Source organism: Myotis davidii, unplaced genomic scaffold, assembly GCF_000327345.1.
Source record: "Myotis davidii unplaced genomic scaffold, ASM32734v1 scaffold1337, whole genome shotgun sequence".
Classification (NCBI taxonomy): domain Eukaryota; kingdom Metazoa; phylum Chordata; class Mammalia; order Chiroptera; family Vespertilionidae; genus Myotis; species Myotis davidii.
In genome coordinates, this window is record NW_006288602.1 from 94,642 (window position 1) to 108,931 (window position 14,290).

The 14,290-nt window shown below is 36.7% G+C and overlaps 1 protein-coding gene across 4 annotated transcripts in view; it reads left to right on the plus strand.

Moving 5' to 3' along the window:
* DCLK1 (doublecortin like kinase 1) overlaps positions 1-14,290 on the plus strand; it is a 112,449-nt gene that overhangs the window by 53,846 nt on the left and 44,313 nt on the right. For all 4 annotated transcript variants that reach the window (XM_006760367.2, XM_006760366.2, XM_015561788.1 and 1 more), the window contains exon 8: positions 11,255-11,388. In XM_006760367.2, the coding sequence (XP_006760430.1) occupies positions 11,255-11,388 (134 nt within the window). The remainder of the gene's footprint in view (positions 1-11,254; positions 11,389-14,290) is intronic.

The window sequence follows — 14,290 nt, forward strand, 5'->3', positions numbered from 1 at the left end:
TCTTCCTTGATCTTATTAACCCATTCATTTAATAAGATGCTATTTAGCCTCCATGTCTTTGTGTGTTTTTCAGTTTTCTTCTTGTGATTGATTTTAAGTTTCATAGCATTATGGTCAGAGAAGATTCTGGATATGATTCCAATCTTTTTGATATGATTTCAATCTTCTTAAATTTATTGGGACTTATTTTGTGTCCTAACATGTGTTCTATACTAGAAAACATTCCATGGGTACTTGAAAACAATGTATATGCTTCTGCTTTGGGATGGAATGCTCTAAGATATCAATTTAATCCTTTTGATCTAGTGTGTCATTTAAAGCTGCTGTCTACTTATTGATTTTCTGTCTGGAAGATCTATCTGTCCATTGATGTCAATTGGGTGTTAAACTCCCCTACTGTAACTGTATTACTGTCAATCTCTCCCTTATATCCATCAAGATATGCTTGGCATATTTAGATGATCTTGTGTTGTGTACATAAATGTTTATAAGAGTTATGTCCTTTTGTTGGGTTGCTTCCTTTATTATTATGTAATGTCTTTCTTTGTCTCTTACTATATTCTTTGTTTTAAAGTATGTTTTGTCAGATATAAGTATTGCTACTCCAGCCCTTTCTCCTTTTCATTTGCATGAAATATTTTTTTCCATACGTTCATTTTTACTCTGTGTGCATCTTTCATTGTGAGGTGGGTCTCTTAAGACAGCATATACATGGGTCTTGTTTTCTTTTTTTAAATGTTTTTATTGACTTTAGAGAGAGAGAGGAAGGGAGAAGGAGAGAGAGAGAAACATCAATCAGCCGCCTCTCTAGGCCCCCGCAGGGAACCTAGCCCACAACCCCGGGGAATGTGTTCCAACCAGGAATTTAACCAGTGACCTCTCAGTTTATGGGACATCACTCCACCAATTGAGTCACACTGGCCATGGTGGGTCTTGTTTTCTTATCCATTCAGCTACCTTATGTCTTTTGATTAGAGAATTTAAGTTGCTTACAGGAGAAGAGGCAGAGTAAGGAAACAAAACAGAAGAACATTGTTTCAAAAATAAAATGGAAATAAATAAGTTGCTTACATTTAAAATGATTATTGACACGTATTTATTTCCATTTTATTTTTGAAACAATGTTCTTCAGTTTTGTTTCCTTCCTCTGCCTCTTCACCTCCTTCATTTTCTTTTCTTTATTTTTTTTTTCTGTTAATCCTCACCTGCAGATATTTTTCCATTGATTTTCAGAGAGTGGAAGGAAGTGGGAGAGACAGAGAGAGAAACAGTGATGTCTCACATCTGTTGGTTGCTTTCCACTTGTTGGTATCAAGCCTTCAAAAGACTTTGTATCTCTGACCGAAATCAAACCCAGGACCCTTTAGTCTGAGAGCCGATGCTCTATCCTCTGTGCCAAACTGGCTAAGGCTTCTTCTTTTTCTTAAAGCAAGGCCTTTAACATTTCTTGAAAAACTGGTTGGTGGTAACAAATTCCTATATCTTTTTCTTCACTGGGTAGTTCTTTATTTCTTTTTTTTTTAACCAGTTAACTGCCACACGACCAAAACGGAAGCCAATAAAAGATGTCACCTTCTTCTTCTTGTAAGGTGCTTGGTTTGAATATTTCTTCATCTGATGCCATATATGGGGATTGAATTTTATTTGCCCAATATAATATGTTACAATGATAAATTCAATAGTAAAATAATGATGATTTTCAATCCTATGGAAATATCAAAAAAGTGAGTGTGAAAAAAATAAGCGATTTACATGAAAAGCCTCAAAAACACTAAAATTTGTTGATGCTCTAAAGATGAAATCTGTAAAAAAATAATTAAGAATGCACACCATGTTTACCATTTTAGGCGTGAAATTAATGATAACACAAGCAAATATCAAGTGTCACAATGAACAAAAAAAATCTCAAGTGTTGCAGTGTTTAACTCTTGTGTGTCTGAATGGCTGCCCTATATATCGATATTGGAATTTCTTCCATATGCGCTGGAATATTTACAAATTTAAGTTACCATAATTTTCTTTACAGACCCAGAGATGTCACTAACAAGTCTAATTTTAAAATTGGGCAACCAGAATTGATATGTGAGGTTTGTGGCTGTAGATGTGCATGGTGTGTGGGGAAGGTCCACCACTTGTGTCTATAGACTCTTACGGCATAAAAAGGGTTAAAGGATAGCTTTGCTGAGTAAAGTAGGTTTGGTTGTAGGTCTTCACTTTTCATCACTTTGAATATTTCATGCCAATCCCTTCTGGCTCTAAATGTTTCTTTTGAGAAGTCAGCCTTATGGGAGCACCCTTGTAGGTAACTGACTGCCTTTCTCTTATGGCACTTAAGACTATCTCTTTGTCTTTAACTTCTGCCATTTTAATAATGATGTGTCATGTTGTGGCCTCTTTGAATTCATCTTATTTTTCACTCTCTGCTCTTCTTGGACTTGTATGTCTTTTTCCTTCACTAATTTAGGGAAGTTTTCAGTAATTATTTCTTCAAATATGTTCTTGATCTTTTGCTCTCTCTTTTCTCCTTCTGGTACCCCTATGGCACAGATGTTATTATGCTTCATGTTGTCCCAAAGGTACCTTAAACTAGTCTCATTTTTTAAAGTTATTTTTTTTTCTTTTTGCTACTCTGATTGGATGTGTTTTTTCTACCTTGTCTTCCAAATTGCTGATTTGATCCCCTGCTTCATGAGCTTACTGTTTATTCCTTCCTGTGTGTTCTTTATTTCAGATAAGGCATTCTTCATTTCTGACTGGTCCTTTTTCATGGCTTCTATGTCATTTTTCATACTGTTGAGCAACCTTATAATCATTACTCTGAACTCTATATCTTATAAATCGCTTAACCTTCATCTCACTTAGCTGTTTTTCTGAAGAATTCTCTTGTTCCTTCATTTGTGACCTGTTTCTTTGTCTTGCCATTTTGGCTGCCTTTTTGTTTTGTATGTGTTAGGTAGATCTGTTATGACTCCCAATCTTGGTAGGATGGCCTTATAGAGTAGGTGATCTGTGGGACCCAGTGACACAATCTCCCTGATCACTAGAGCTGGGTACTCTAGGAAGTCCCTTGTATGAATTATATAGGCCTGTCTGTTGTAATTGAATCTTGATTTGCTATTGGCCCATTTGTGCATTGGATCAACCCTCAGGCTGGCTGAGAGTGAGGCTCAACTCCCAACACAGCAGGCAGGCTGTTGTGCAGGTGCTAATCACACAAAGTGAAATTTGCCTCAGCAAGGTTTGATGCCTGCAGAGATCTCCTTGTGAATATGCTGCTAGTGAAGCTTATTGAATCCTGCTTTGTTGCTGTCTGAAGCTGGCCACTGTGTCTATTGGTTCTGGGACCCTTCAGAAGGACTCTGGTGCAGGCCAATGTTACACGTTGTCTGTAGCTGACTCTGGGCAACCTGATTAAAGCTACCAGTGGTCCTCAGCTTTGGCTCACTCTGCTGGGCCTGGATGCATGTGGAAAATACCAAAGTGTGCACCAAAGTCTGCTTTTATTAGTGCCAGGTCCTAGGGCAGGTCAGCAAAAGTCTCCACTCAGATATCTGCCGCTGCCTGCAGGCTCTCTGTTAGGCTCATTCACTTAAAAAGCTTCAAGAGTAGGGTGAGAGGGACTCAAATGAGTGGTGCCATTGCTTCTCCCCAGTCTGATGCTTCATGAATGGGAATGCTCTGCCTGAGAAGGATGGCTTTTACTAGTACTCTATGGGGAAATGACTCATCTTGGTATCCTTGCAGCTGACCTCTCAGCTCCCTCTACAGAGCCACTGACTCCAGAATCTACTCACACAGCTCTGGTCTGCCTTGCCCCCACTTCTGCTGGAGCCAAGGGTGTGTAACTGCAAATGAAATTTTTTGTGTTGGCCCTTTAAAAGGGTGCCTGCATTTTAGCCATTTCTCGTTGGCATAGAGAAACCCTGTTGCTTTTCACAGCTGGATGTTATATGGGCACTTTTCCCAGTTCTGTTGCTCTAGCCTAGGGAGGTCAGTTTAGTGTTTAGACCCCAGACTCCTCAGGGGAATCCCTGAAATACTTCAGAAATTCAGCTGCCACCCATGGGAGCCCAGCCTGCCCTCTCATGCTTCTGCACTTCCTACCAAGCTCAATGTGGCCTCTTCTGTAAGTCTCTCCAGCGGCCCTTCAGTTGATTATTCAGGATGATTTCTCTATACTTTTGTTGTAGTTCCAGGGTCCTGGAGGGAGGTGAGTGTAGCTTTCACCTAATCTACCACCATCTTCCAACTCTCAACACTTCAAATTGTTGATGAAAGAAACATTCAAATCTATGAGCTAAGACATGGCTCCTCCATCTCCCCAGTGACAGTGGCGGGTGCAACCCACCTGCCTGTCTGCTTTGAGCCACCTCTGATTCATTTCATTTTAAAATATCATGGCCTTATTGGACTAGCAATGATTAATAATATATAGTGTGGGCAAAGTCATAAGGATATCAATCATATCATATGTATTGGTATAAGAGTAACTTGATATAGTCTTTCTGAAAGGTAATTTGGTAATATATAACCAAAATATTAAATAATATGTGAACTGTAATTCTACTACTAGAAATGCAACTTAAAGAAAAATCACTATATATATATATACACACATATATATATATGTATATAGATATATATATAATTTACCTCAGTATTTTTAATATAGAAAAAATATATAGAAACAACTTATATTAGGCACTGATCAGTAAAATAAAGGCACGATATGGAGACAGGAGGACATACTAGTTAGATCATGGACTCAGACATACCTGAGCTTAATTTATGGCTCTGCCATTTGTTAGCTGAATAACATTGGATTGGGCAATTACTTAACATCTCGGAGCCTATTTTTCATATGTAAAATATCAGTAAGATTACTTAATAGGGTTCTTGTGAAAATCAAATGGGACAATGAATATGAAGTTCTTAACAAGATTGCTGGCATACCCCGTGTACTAACTAAAAGGCAGTGGGGTTTGTTGTTGGTATTATTATTGTGGTGCATCCATATAATGGAATATCCAGCAGCCACTAAAAGTCATGATGTTGACATGTACTTATTCACTTGGGAAACTCCAGGATATATTATCCACTGAAAACAGAAGAGCAAGAAAGAGAAAGAAAACTCTGAAGTCCATACTTAAAAATGTTAAGAATAGTTATTTCTAGGTATCAAGATTATGGGTGTAATTCCTTTTCTCTATAGTTTTAGGTCTTTTGTAGTTTTCCTACAATGCTATATTGGATATTACTTGTGTGACAAAAATGTAATATATTTTTTTAATTGCAGTAACATTGACTCCCCAAGTTTTAACAAAATCCTAGTATTATACAAATGCTAACAGAAACCAGAATGTGCAGAATGTGCATGTTTTATGTATCTCATCGCACCTGCATAGAACTCTTTTTTAGGTAGTTTCATGACTATTTTAAAGTGAGGGTGAGAATTAGGTTTCTTGAAGTTTCCATTCATTTCTCCATCTTCCCAGAAATCTCTGAAAAACTATTTAATATTACCATACCTCTTCTGACTTACTTCTTTCTAACTTCTATAAAACTTTTATTATTTCATTTAAACTTTAGATTTCATAAAGATTTTACATATGGGTTTTACAAGTGGGTATTTAATGGGTTTGGTGTTTTTAATAATTTATTTTTTTTTCAGGAAGTTTAATTCTAATGTATGTGAACCATAAAGTAATTTTGCAAAATTATTTCCTTATAAATGTTTTTACTTCTTAAAGATTTAAATTTAATCAATTTTCTTTAGAATCATAAAGGCCATATACTATGGCCAGAGGAAAATCAATGTCTTTTTAAAAGAGTACCATATTTGTTAAAAAGTAAATTGACATTTTTTATGGCTTTGTCAATTTCATGCCACTTTTCTTCAATTTTACTTGGCGAAATAATTTTTAGTATTTATTGAGCTTGTCTGTGAAAAATAGTTTAGTGGCTACTAGTGATTCATTAGCCATCATTTCAACAGGTTTATCTTTGAATTCCAGCAACATGGAGAATTATGTTTGTTCTGACACATTTGTTACATTAGTCACCTTTCAGTTTTCTATTATGGAAATTACAGAAACTATTTGACTAGGTTCATCTTATCTGTGAACTTTCATATGATTTTATGGCCACTGGCTGTATTTTATGACTTATATTAACTTAGAAAACAGTGTGAAGTTTCCTCAAAAATTAAAAATGAAACTGCCAGAGAGCCCACTTCTAGAAATATAGCCTAAGAAGCCTGAAACACCAATTAGAAGGAATATATGCACCCCTTTATTCATAGCACCATTATTTACAATAGTGAAGATCTGGAAACAGGCCAAGTTCCCATCAGTAGATGAATGGATAAGAAAAACAGGTACATTCACACATTGGAATACTATGCAACAATAAATAAAAAAGGATCTCATACTCTTTGAGACAATGTGGTAGGATCTGGAGAGTATTACGATAAGTGAAATAAGCCAGTCAGAGAAAGACAAGTGTCACATGATCTCACTCATGTGTGGAATCTAATGAACACAATAAACTGGCAAACAAAATAGACCCAGAAACATTGAAGTATACAACAGACTGACACATTTCAGAGGGAGGTGACAGGGTGGGGTGGGGCAGGAGACTGGAAGAGATTAACCATAGAAATTAATGCATACCCCCATGGACATGGACAATAGTGCAGTGAAGGCCTGGGGAGGTGGGGATTAGGGTGGAAAGGATCAATGTGGGGACAAAAGGGGACATCTGTAATACTTTCAACACTAAAGATAATTTTTTTTAAAAAGAGACCATTTGACCAAGTTCAGATTTTCTGTGAACTTTCATATTTTATTGCCACTGGCTCCATTTTATGACATATTACTTTTTTACTTTTTCAAATAACTTTTCCAAATAGTGTCAGTTTTTAATTCATGGGAAATCAGACATATGCCCAAACATCTACTGTTCAGGAAGTTACAGCTCCTGGAAAACCCCACATAAATGAAAAAGAAACAAAAATAAAACTCTTCTTTAAAGAAGAAAAATCTTGTGTAAAATATCAGTATGCCAAGAACCTAATACCTGACCTTTCACTATACCTAGTCTTGGTAGAAGATGCCTTCAGCTTGTAAATGGAACCTTTTTCTTAATTGTTGCCATTTAGCACATTTAGTCTGTCAAATAATGGGATGTCTTGATAGCTATATAATAAGCCCTAGAGAACAAATTCTCTGACTGTAGCCATTTGCAATGATCACAAGAGTAGCTTACAAAATACTGACAGTCTGTATTGTAATAGGCTGCATATGGCAGTCCACAATTATGTGTAGCTGCATTCAATTAGTGTTGTACAACTACACAGTTTTATTGCTTCATTTAAACAGTGAAAGCACTACATGCTGGATAATTTGCACTAATCCTCATCTCTTTAATAGGCCCTTGGTGTTTAAAATGTAGGAAAACATCTATAGTATTTAAAGGCCTGGGATGAACATTAAATTATATATCATGTTGTGAATACTCTTTGATTGACAGTTAATATACTCCCACTTCATGAGTGAGTCATGTTTTATGAAGTCTTCAAAATACAGTTTTAGCAAAAGTTCTTATACTAGAACCCCACTTGCTGAAACAGGCTGTCCAAACCTATGCTTGCAGCCTTTGATGTCCTTTCTGGAAGATGGTCAGGATGAAGAGGCATGAAGAACAAAGTCAGAATCGACTTGGAGAGTGGTATAAGCCAAGGTCTCAGCATTTTAAATGTGAACTTCTTAGAAGCTTTGCTGATTCCTAACTTTTAATTAAAAATGTAGTTTAAAGTGAATTTATAGCTTCCATTTGGGAAAATACTTCCTGGAGATGCTTTTGTGAGTGTATGTGTGTGTGTGTGTGTGTGTGTGTGTGTGTGTGTGTACATACATGTTTGAAATAGATGTATTTAGCAATCTGTAATTTTAATAGAGTTTTAGTTTTTAAATGGCCTCGCTCATGCCCCTCTGTAATTGGCTTAGGAAGAGACAAAGGTGAGCATAGGCGCTAATGGTGAGTCCCAGTTGTGAGCTGGGCTCCTTATAACCACTTAGAAGAGGCACTCTCCCATTGGAGGTGCGGTAACCTAGAATATATTCTTCTAAATCCTTCTCTCAAGGTGTTGACAGAGCAGAGCAATCTTGTTTCCTGCCCTGCCTTACAGTAAGTAAGTTAAACAGAATTCTAACCTAGATGCCTGGACACTTATTGACCTGCAAAAATATTTTTTCCTAAATAATTTCCAATGTACTTGCATCTACAAATGTTTTCAATTAAATGCATTAGGCCTTCATTTCTAAGCTCTTACTTCCCTTATAAGCTCCACGGTAACCTCTTTATGTTCATAAAAGTTCTACTATTCAGTTTCCAAAATAAACAAAAAAAGGTGAACATTGTAAAGGTGATTAAAGAGAGGAAAAAAGAACATCATTTAATTCTAGGTATTGCATTAAAATTGTATTGTTTACTTAAGAAGTATTGTTACTTTAGGTAATCCTCATTTTTTATTTTAGGTAAGTTTTTTGTTTTATATCTTAGTTATTAAAACTTTGAATTTGATTGTTCAGCTATATTAATATATTTGGCATATTGCTATATGTAAGATAGAATTCCTATCAAAATGTAGTTGTTCAAAAATAAAACCTAACCTTGCTTCATGTAAGAGAATTATATGGTAACTTAGCCAAATGGCTCAGGTGGCTGGAGCATCATCCTGTACACCAAAAGGTTGCAGGTTTGATTCCCGGTTAGGGCACGTATCTAGGTGGCAGGTTCGATCCCTGGTCAGGGAGCATGCAGGAGGCAACTGATCAATGTTTCTCGCATTAATATTTCTTTTTCTGTGTCTCTCTCTCCCTTTCTTTCTCTCTCAAAATCAATAAAAACATATCTTTGGATGAGGATTAAAAATAATAACAAAGAGAATTACATAATCATATTCAGAACTAAAATGTAACTTATGACTAGATCTGCCAACATCTGCTTTCGTCCAACTTTTTGAATCAAGTTAGGTGATTGTAGATAGTATGTTTAGAAAAAAAACACAAGATTCCTGTGTAAATGGTGGTGTGAAAATTGAAATCTGACCTAACAGAACATCTAAGCAAGAGATTACTTTGCCTTTTAGAAATGTTATTGTTAACAAAATGAAATTAAGGAAGTAAAAAAATGTGTCTCTTTCTGGGAAAAAAACCTAATGATCTACTTGATGTTTTCATATTAGATTTCTTTTCATGAAAAACATTTGCTTATCACTGGATAGCAAGAATGGCTAACATGCTAAGACTACAATTTAGGGATTTTTTTTTTTTTTTTTTTTTTTTTTTTCGAAGTACAACATTTTTTGCTTAAGAGCATTCATTCAGTCTGCGGATGATATTGTACTTTGCAGCTCTGAAAGCTTAAAGTTCATAACTCAATCTTGTTTGTGCTGACCAGGGATGGACAGCTGCTTTGTCAAAGTAAGGGAGGATAGTCCATCCCTGATAACAACTGGGCAAAGCCACATCTGTTAAGTACATACAGCTGTCCTTATCCTAACAACCCAAGTGCTGGTGAAGCCTCTGGGCACCTGCACAAGGGCAGCTTCTATTTGACCATAGTCATGCCCTTAGGGAGAGAACTCCATGTTCCCAGTGTGGAGTGTAGAGAAAAAAATAAAATAATATTTTTCTGCCCAGAAAAGATGCAGTATCTCCAGAGAGGAGGATCTGATTATCTGACTCTGCCAAAACAGATACAAATTTTTATTGTTGATCATGAAGCTTAGCTAGCCAAACATCTGCACTTTCTGCTGCAGTGAAATGAAAAGTTAATCTACTTTTTCCAAAAGGCAGACATGATGTGGGAATGAAACAGCACGTCTGATGTGTGGAGATGTGCCTCCTGTTGGAGAGGTTCAAACTACTGGAGCAAGTACACATGATCATAGATCGATAACAGAAGAACATGTAGACCTCAACTCACTGGAATAATTATTTTGATATACAAGGAAAACTTCTCCATGTCCTTGAAGCATCTCCTGCCTTTGCTGGGAATATTAGTCTTTTACTATTATTTTCTTTATCTTATTGACTTCAATGTGGGCACTGAGTCAGAATTCTGAATACCTTTTGATATTTTCTATGAAATAATAGACAGTGTTTGGGAGCCTTTTTAAAATATATTTTTATTGATTTCAGAGAGGAAGGGAGAAGGAGAGAGACATAGAAACATCAATGATGGGAGAGAATCATTGATTGGCTGTCTCCGGCACACCCTATACTGAGGATCGAGCCTGCAACCCGGGCATGTGCTCTGACTGGGAATCAAACCTGGAACCCTTCAGTCCTCAGGCCGACACTCTGTCCACTGAGCCAAACCAAACAGGCCTGGGAGACATTTTAGAGCAGATCCATTTGGTTTGATCCTGGGCAAGAACTAAATCAGTGTAAATACTTGCCTATGGTCATATGCACCTTTCTCTTATTTTGTGGGATGAAAATCTGGAGACTTTTACTGCCTTAATAAGGAAACCTGGGCAGAATGCTGACTCCACACTTGATAAATCTTTCCAAATTGCCACAGGTGAAATGAAATATTAATATCCCTTTCAGTTACTTACTTTAAAAAATAAAGTATTTTAATACACATGTAGAACTTTCTGTTCAATTACTAAAGAATTGCATTTTTAAAGCTTCTTACATTAAAAGAAAGGTAATTATTTTCAGAAATTGGAGATACTTCACTAGAGACTTTCTATATTTCATTGTATTATGCAAATCAGCTTTAATTGTAGAAACATCAGATTCAGATAAGCAAACAAAAACAAAAAAAGCCAACTCCCATAATTTTACTACCCAGATTCAGACACACCATGGTCTCTCATTTTCCTTTGCCCTTATTTTTTCTTTAATAGACATTTAATGCAAACCAATCTGAAATCTTCTATCCTCACTTCCAAACATAGTTCATTTCAATAAATTTACGTCACCTTTTTGTTGGCCGTAGAGCATTTTATTGTATAAATGTGTCATAATTTATTTAACAGATTTCCATTTGCTGGTTATTCAGCATGTTTCTAATTTGGCAGTAATCTAAAGAAAGATATCCTCATATGTATATCCTTGCATAATTATCTGAAGTTTTTATCATAAATACATTCAATTTAAACCACAATGCTCCTCATTTCTTCAGGGAAGAGATTCTGAGCTCTTGGTTAAGGGGATTTCACTTTTTACTTTCATGTTAGGTGTATGAACACCAAGATGGCAGCAAATCACTGAAGCTGGGTGACTTTGGACTGGCTACCATTGTGGATGGTCCCCTGTACACAGTCTGTGGCACTCCAACATATGTGGCTCCAGAAATCATTGCAGAGACTGGGTAAGTGCTTCCTGTGGGAAATGCTTGCCAAAGAACTAGTCTGCTTCAAGAATAGGAGAAACAGTACTGCTCTGTCCCATCCAGATAAGTAGCTATCAGATTTCTTCACTCTTTTTTACTTGAAAGTAGGAGCCATTTTCTCTTTATTTCCAATCAAATTGCCAATTACTGTAACTTGTTTAAGACTTCCATTTGGCCTTTGTTAAAGATAGAACAGCAGTTGTTAACCCCAGAGTAAAAAAATGTTTGGAGTAACAGACATTTACTCCAAATGTTGATAATGAACTTACTTTTGGAGATAAAAGAAGCAAACACAGCTGTGTGGTGTGCCATGATTACAATCTCCTTTCATTATTTCATTCAGCTGGCCTTATTCTTCAGCCTTGGTCCCATTTTGGCTCTCTTGGCACCATTGATTATCTGTGAGGTACAAACACTCTTAGGTATCACAGGGTCACTGGGAATTTGCTGGTTTCTATGTGCAGCAGTATAAAGAAGAGTGAAAATTTCTAGAAAGGGGGTTGGCCTAATACTTACCAAGGACCTATTCTTTGTCAGGAACTAAGCTCTTTTACTTAATTCTTACTCTTCCAGTAGATGGTATGATTCCGGATTGGCAGATGAATACATTCAAGCTTGGATAATTGAATATAGTGTAAGTTCATGACTAGATAGTAGTGAGTCAGCATTTAACTTAGGTCTGGTAAGTAAAATGCTTTTTTAATAAAGATCCCTATTTCTCACCAGCATTATAGGCAGGGTTTTGCAGCACTATACTAGTATGTAAACAGAAGTATTAGTAAAGAGTGGGGCAGTAGGGAATATAACCCTAATCTTTTTTTTTTTCCTATCAGCAGCACAAAACCACAGCTAATGGAGTAGGATATATCCACTGTGATTAGTTAGGGATAGTGTTTCTGCTTGTACCATAAACCAGAAAGGCAGAAATACAAAACAGGAATTTCAATAGGGGAACCACTAAGGTGAGATGTGAGGTAATGAGGACTTTTCTATTAATCAAATTTGAGTGAGTTGGAAGAACACATCTGTAGCCATCCCTGACCTCCCTCACTGGGTGCTATTTTAGGCATTGCTCTGTTTCTACTGTTAGTATTTTGAGACTTGCTGGAGGGAGTGGTATGGGATAGAGGGAGGATTGGGTAGGTCTCTTGAAGACCTTGGTTAGATCCCAACTCTGCCATTGCCAGTGTGTGATTTTGAGCAAACCTATTTACCCCTCTGAACCTCAGTTTTCTCTTCTATAAAATAAGCAATAATACTTATTTTGTAAAACAGATTTGTTGGGGAAACAAAAGATAACTTGTGTCAGTGCTTTATAAATTGGAAAACATCCTATAAGTATTTATTATTTCAGAGAGTTAGATAGTCTTAAGGCTCCACCAATCATTATTTTAAAATTGATATGACTCCCAGTCAAGCCATCTACAAATTCAATGCAATTCCTATCAAAATACCAATGGCATATTTCACAGAACTAGAAAAAATATTCCAAAATTTATATGGAATTACAAAAGACCCCGAATAGCAACCTTGATCTTTAGAAAGAAGAACAAAGTTGGAGGAATCACACTACCTTACATCAACTATACTGCAAGGCCATAGTATCAAAACAGCATGGTACTAACATAAAACACAGACATGTAGATCAAGGGAACAGAATAGAGAACCCAGAAATAAATTTATGCCTTTATAGTCAATTAATATTTGACAAAGGAGGCAAAAACATACAATGGAGTAAAGATAATATATTTAATAAATGTTGTTGGGAAAAATTGGACGGATATGTGCTAAAAAATGAAACTAGGCCACCTTCTTACTAGTATACTACACACAAGAATAAACTCAAAATGGATTAAACACTTAAATGTTAGCTTCCCCAAACCATAAAAATCCTAGAAGAAAACAGGCAGTAAATTCCCAGACACTTCTTGTAGCAATATTTTTCCCTTTTCAGGCAAGAAAAACAAAAGAAAAAATAAACAAATAAGACTACATCAAACTAAAGAGTTTTTGCACAGCATAGGAATTCATCAACAAAATGAAAGGACAACCCACTGAATGGGAGAACATATTCACCAATGATACATCTGATAAGGGGTTGCTATCCAAAATATATCAATTATTTATATAACTCAATAAAAGAAAGACAAACAACGCAATTTAAAAAATGGACAAAAGACCTAAATAGACACTTCTCCGAAGAGGACATACAGATAACCATGTGAAAAGATATTCAATGTCATTAATCATCAGAGAAATGCAAATTAAAACCATAATGAGATATTACCTCACACTGTCAGAATGGCTATCACCAATAAATCAACAAACAAGTGTTGGTGCTGATGTAGAGAAAAGGGAACCCTTGTGCACTGTTAGTGTGAATGCAGATTGGTGCAGCCACTGTAGAAAGCAGTATGGACTTACCTCAGAAAATTAAAAATGAGACTGCCTATGACCCTGAGATTTCACTTCTGGGAATAAATCTAAAGAAACCTGAAATACTATTTTGAAAGAATATATGCACCTCTATGCTCATTGCAGCATTATTTACAACTAGAGGCCTGGTGTGCAAAATTCATGCACTGGGGGTCCCTCAGCCTCTCCTGTGCCCTCTTGCTCCTTACCACCTGCCTGCTTGCTGCTCCCTACCTCTTGGCTCACTGCTCCTTAGCGCTGCTGCAGAGGCAGGAGAGGCTCCTGCCACTGTCGCTATGCTCACTGACCCCGGCTTCTGGCTGAGTAGTACCCCCTCCGTGGGAGCACACTAACCACCAGGAGCAGCTCCTGTGTTGAGAGTCTGCCCCCTGGTGGTCAGTGTGCATCATAGCGACTGGTTGACCAGTTGTTCGCCGTTCGGTCGCTGAGCTTTTATTATATAGTA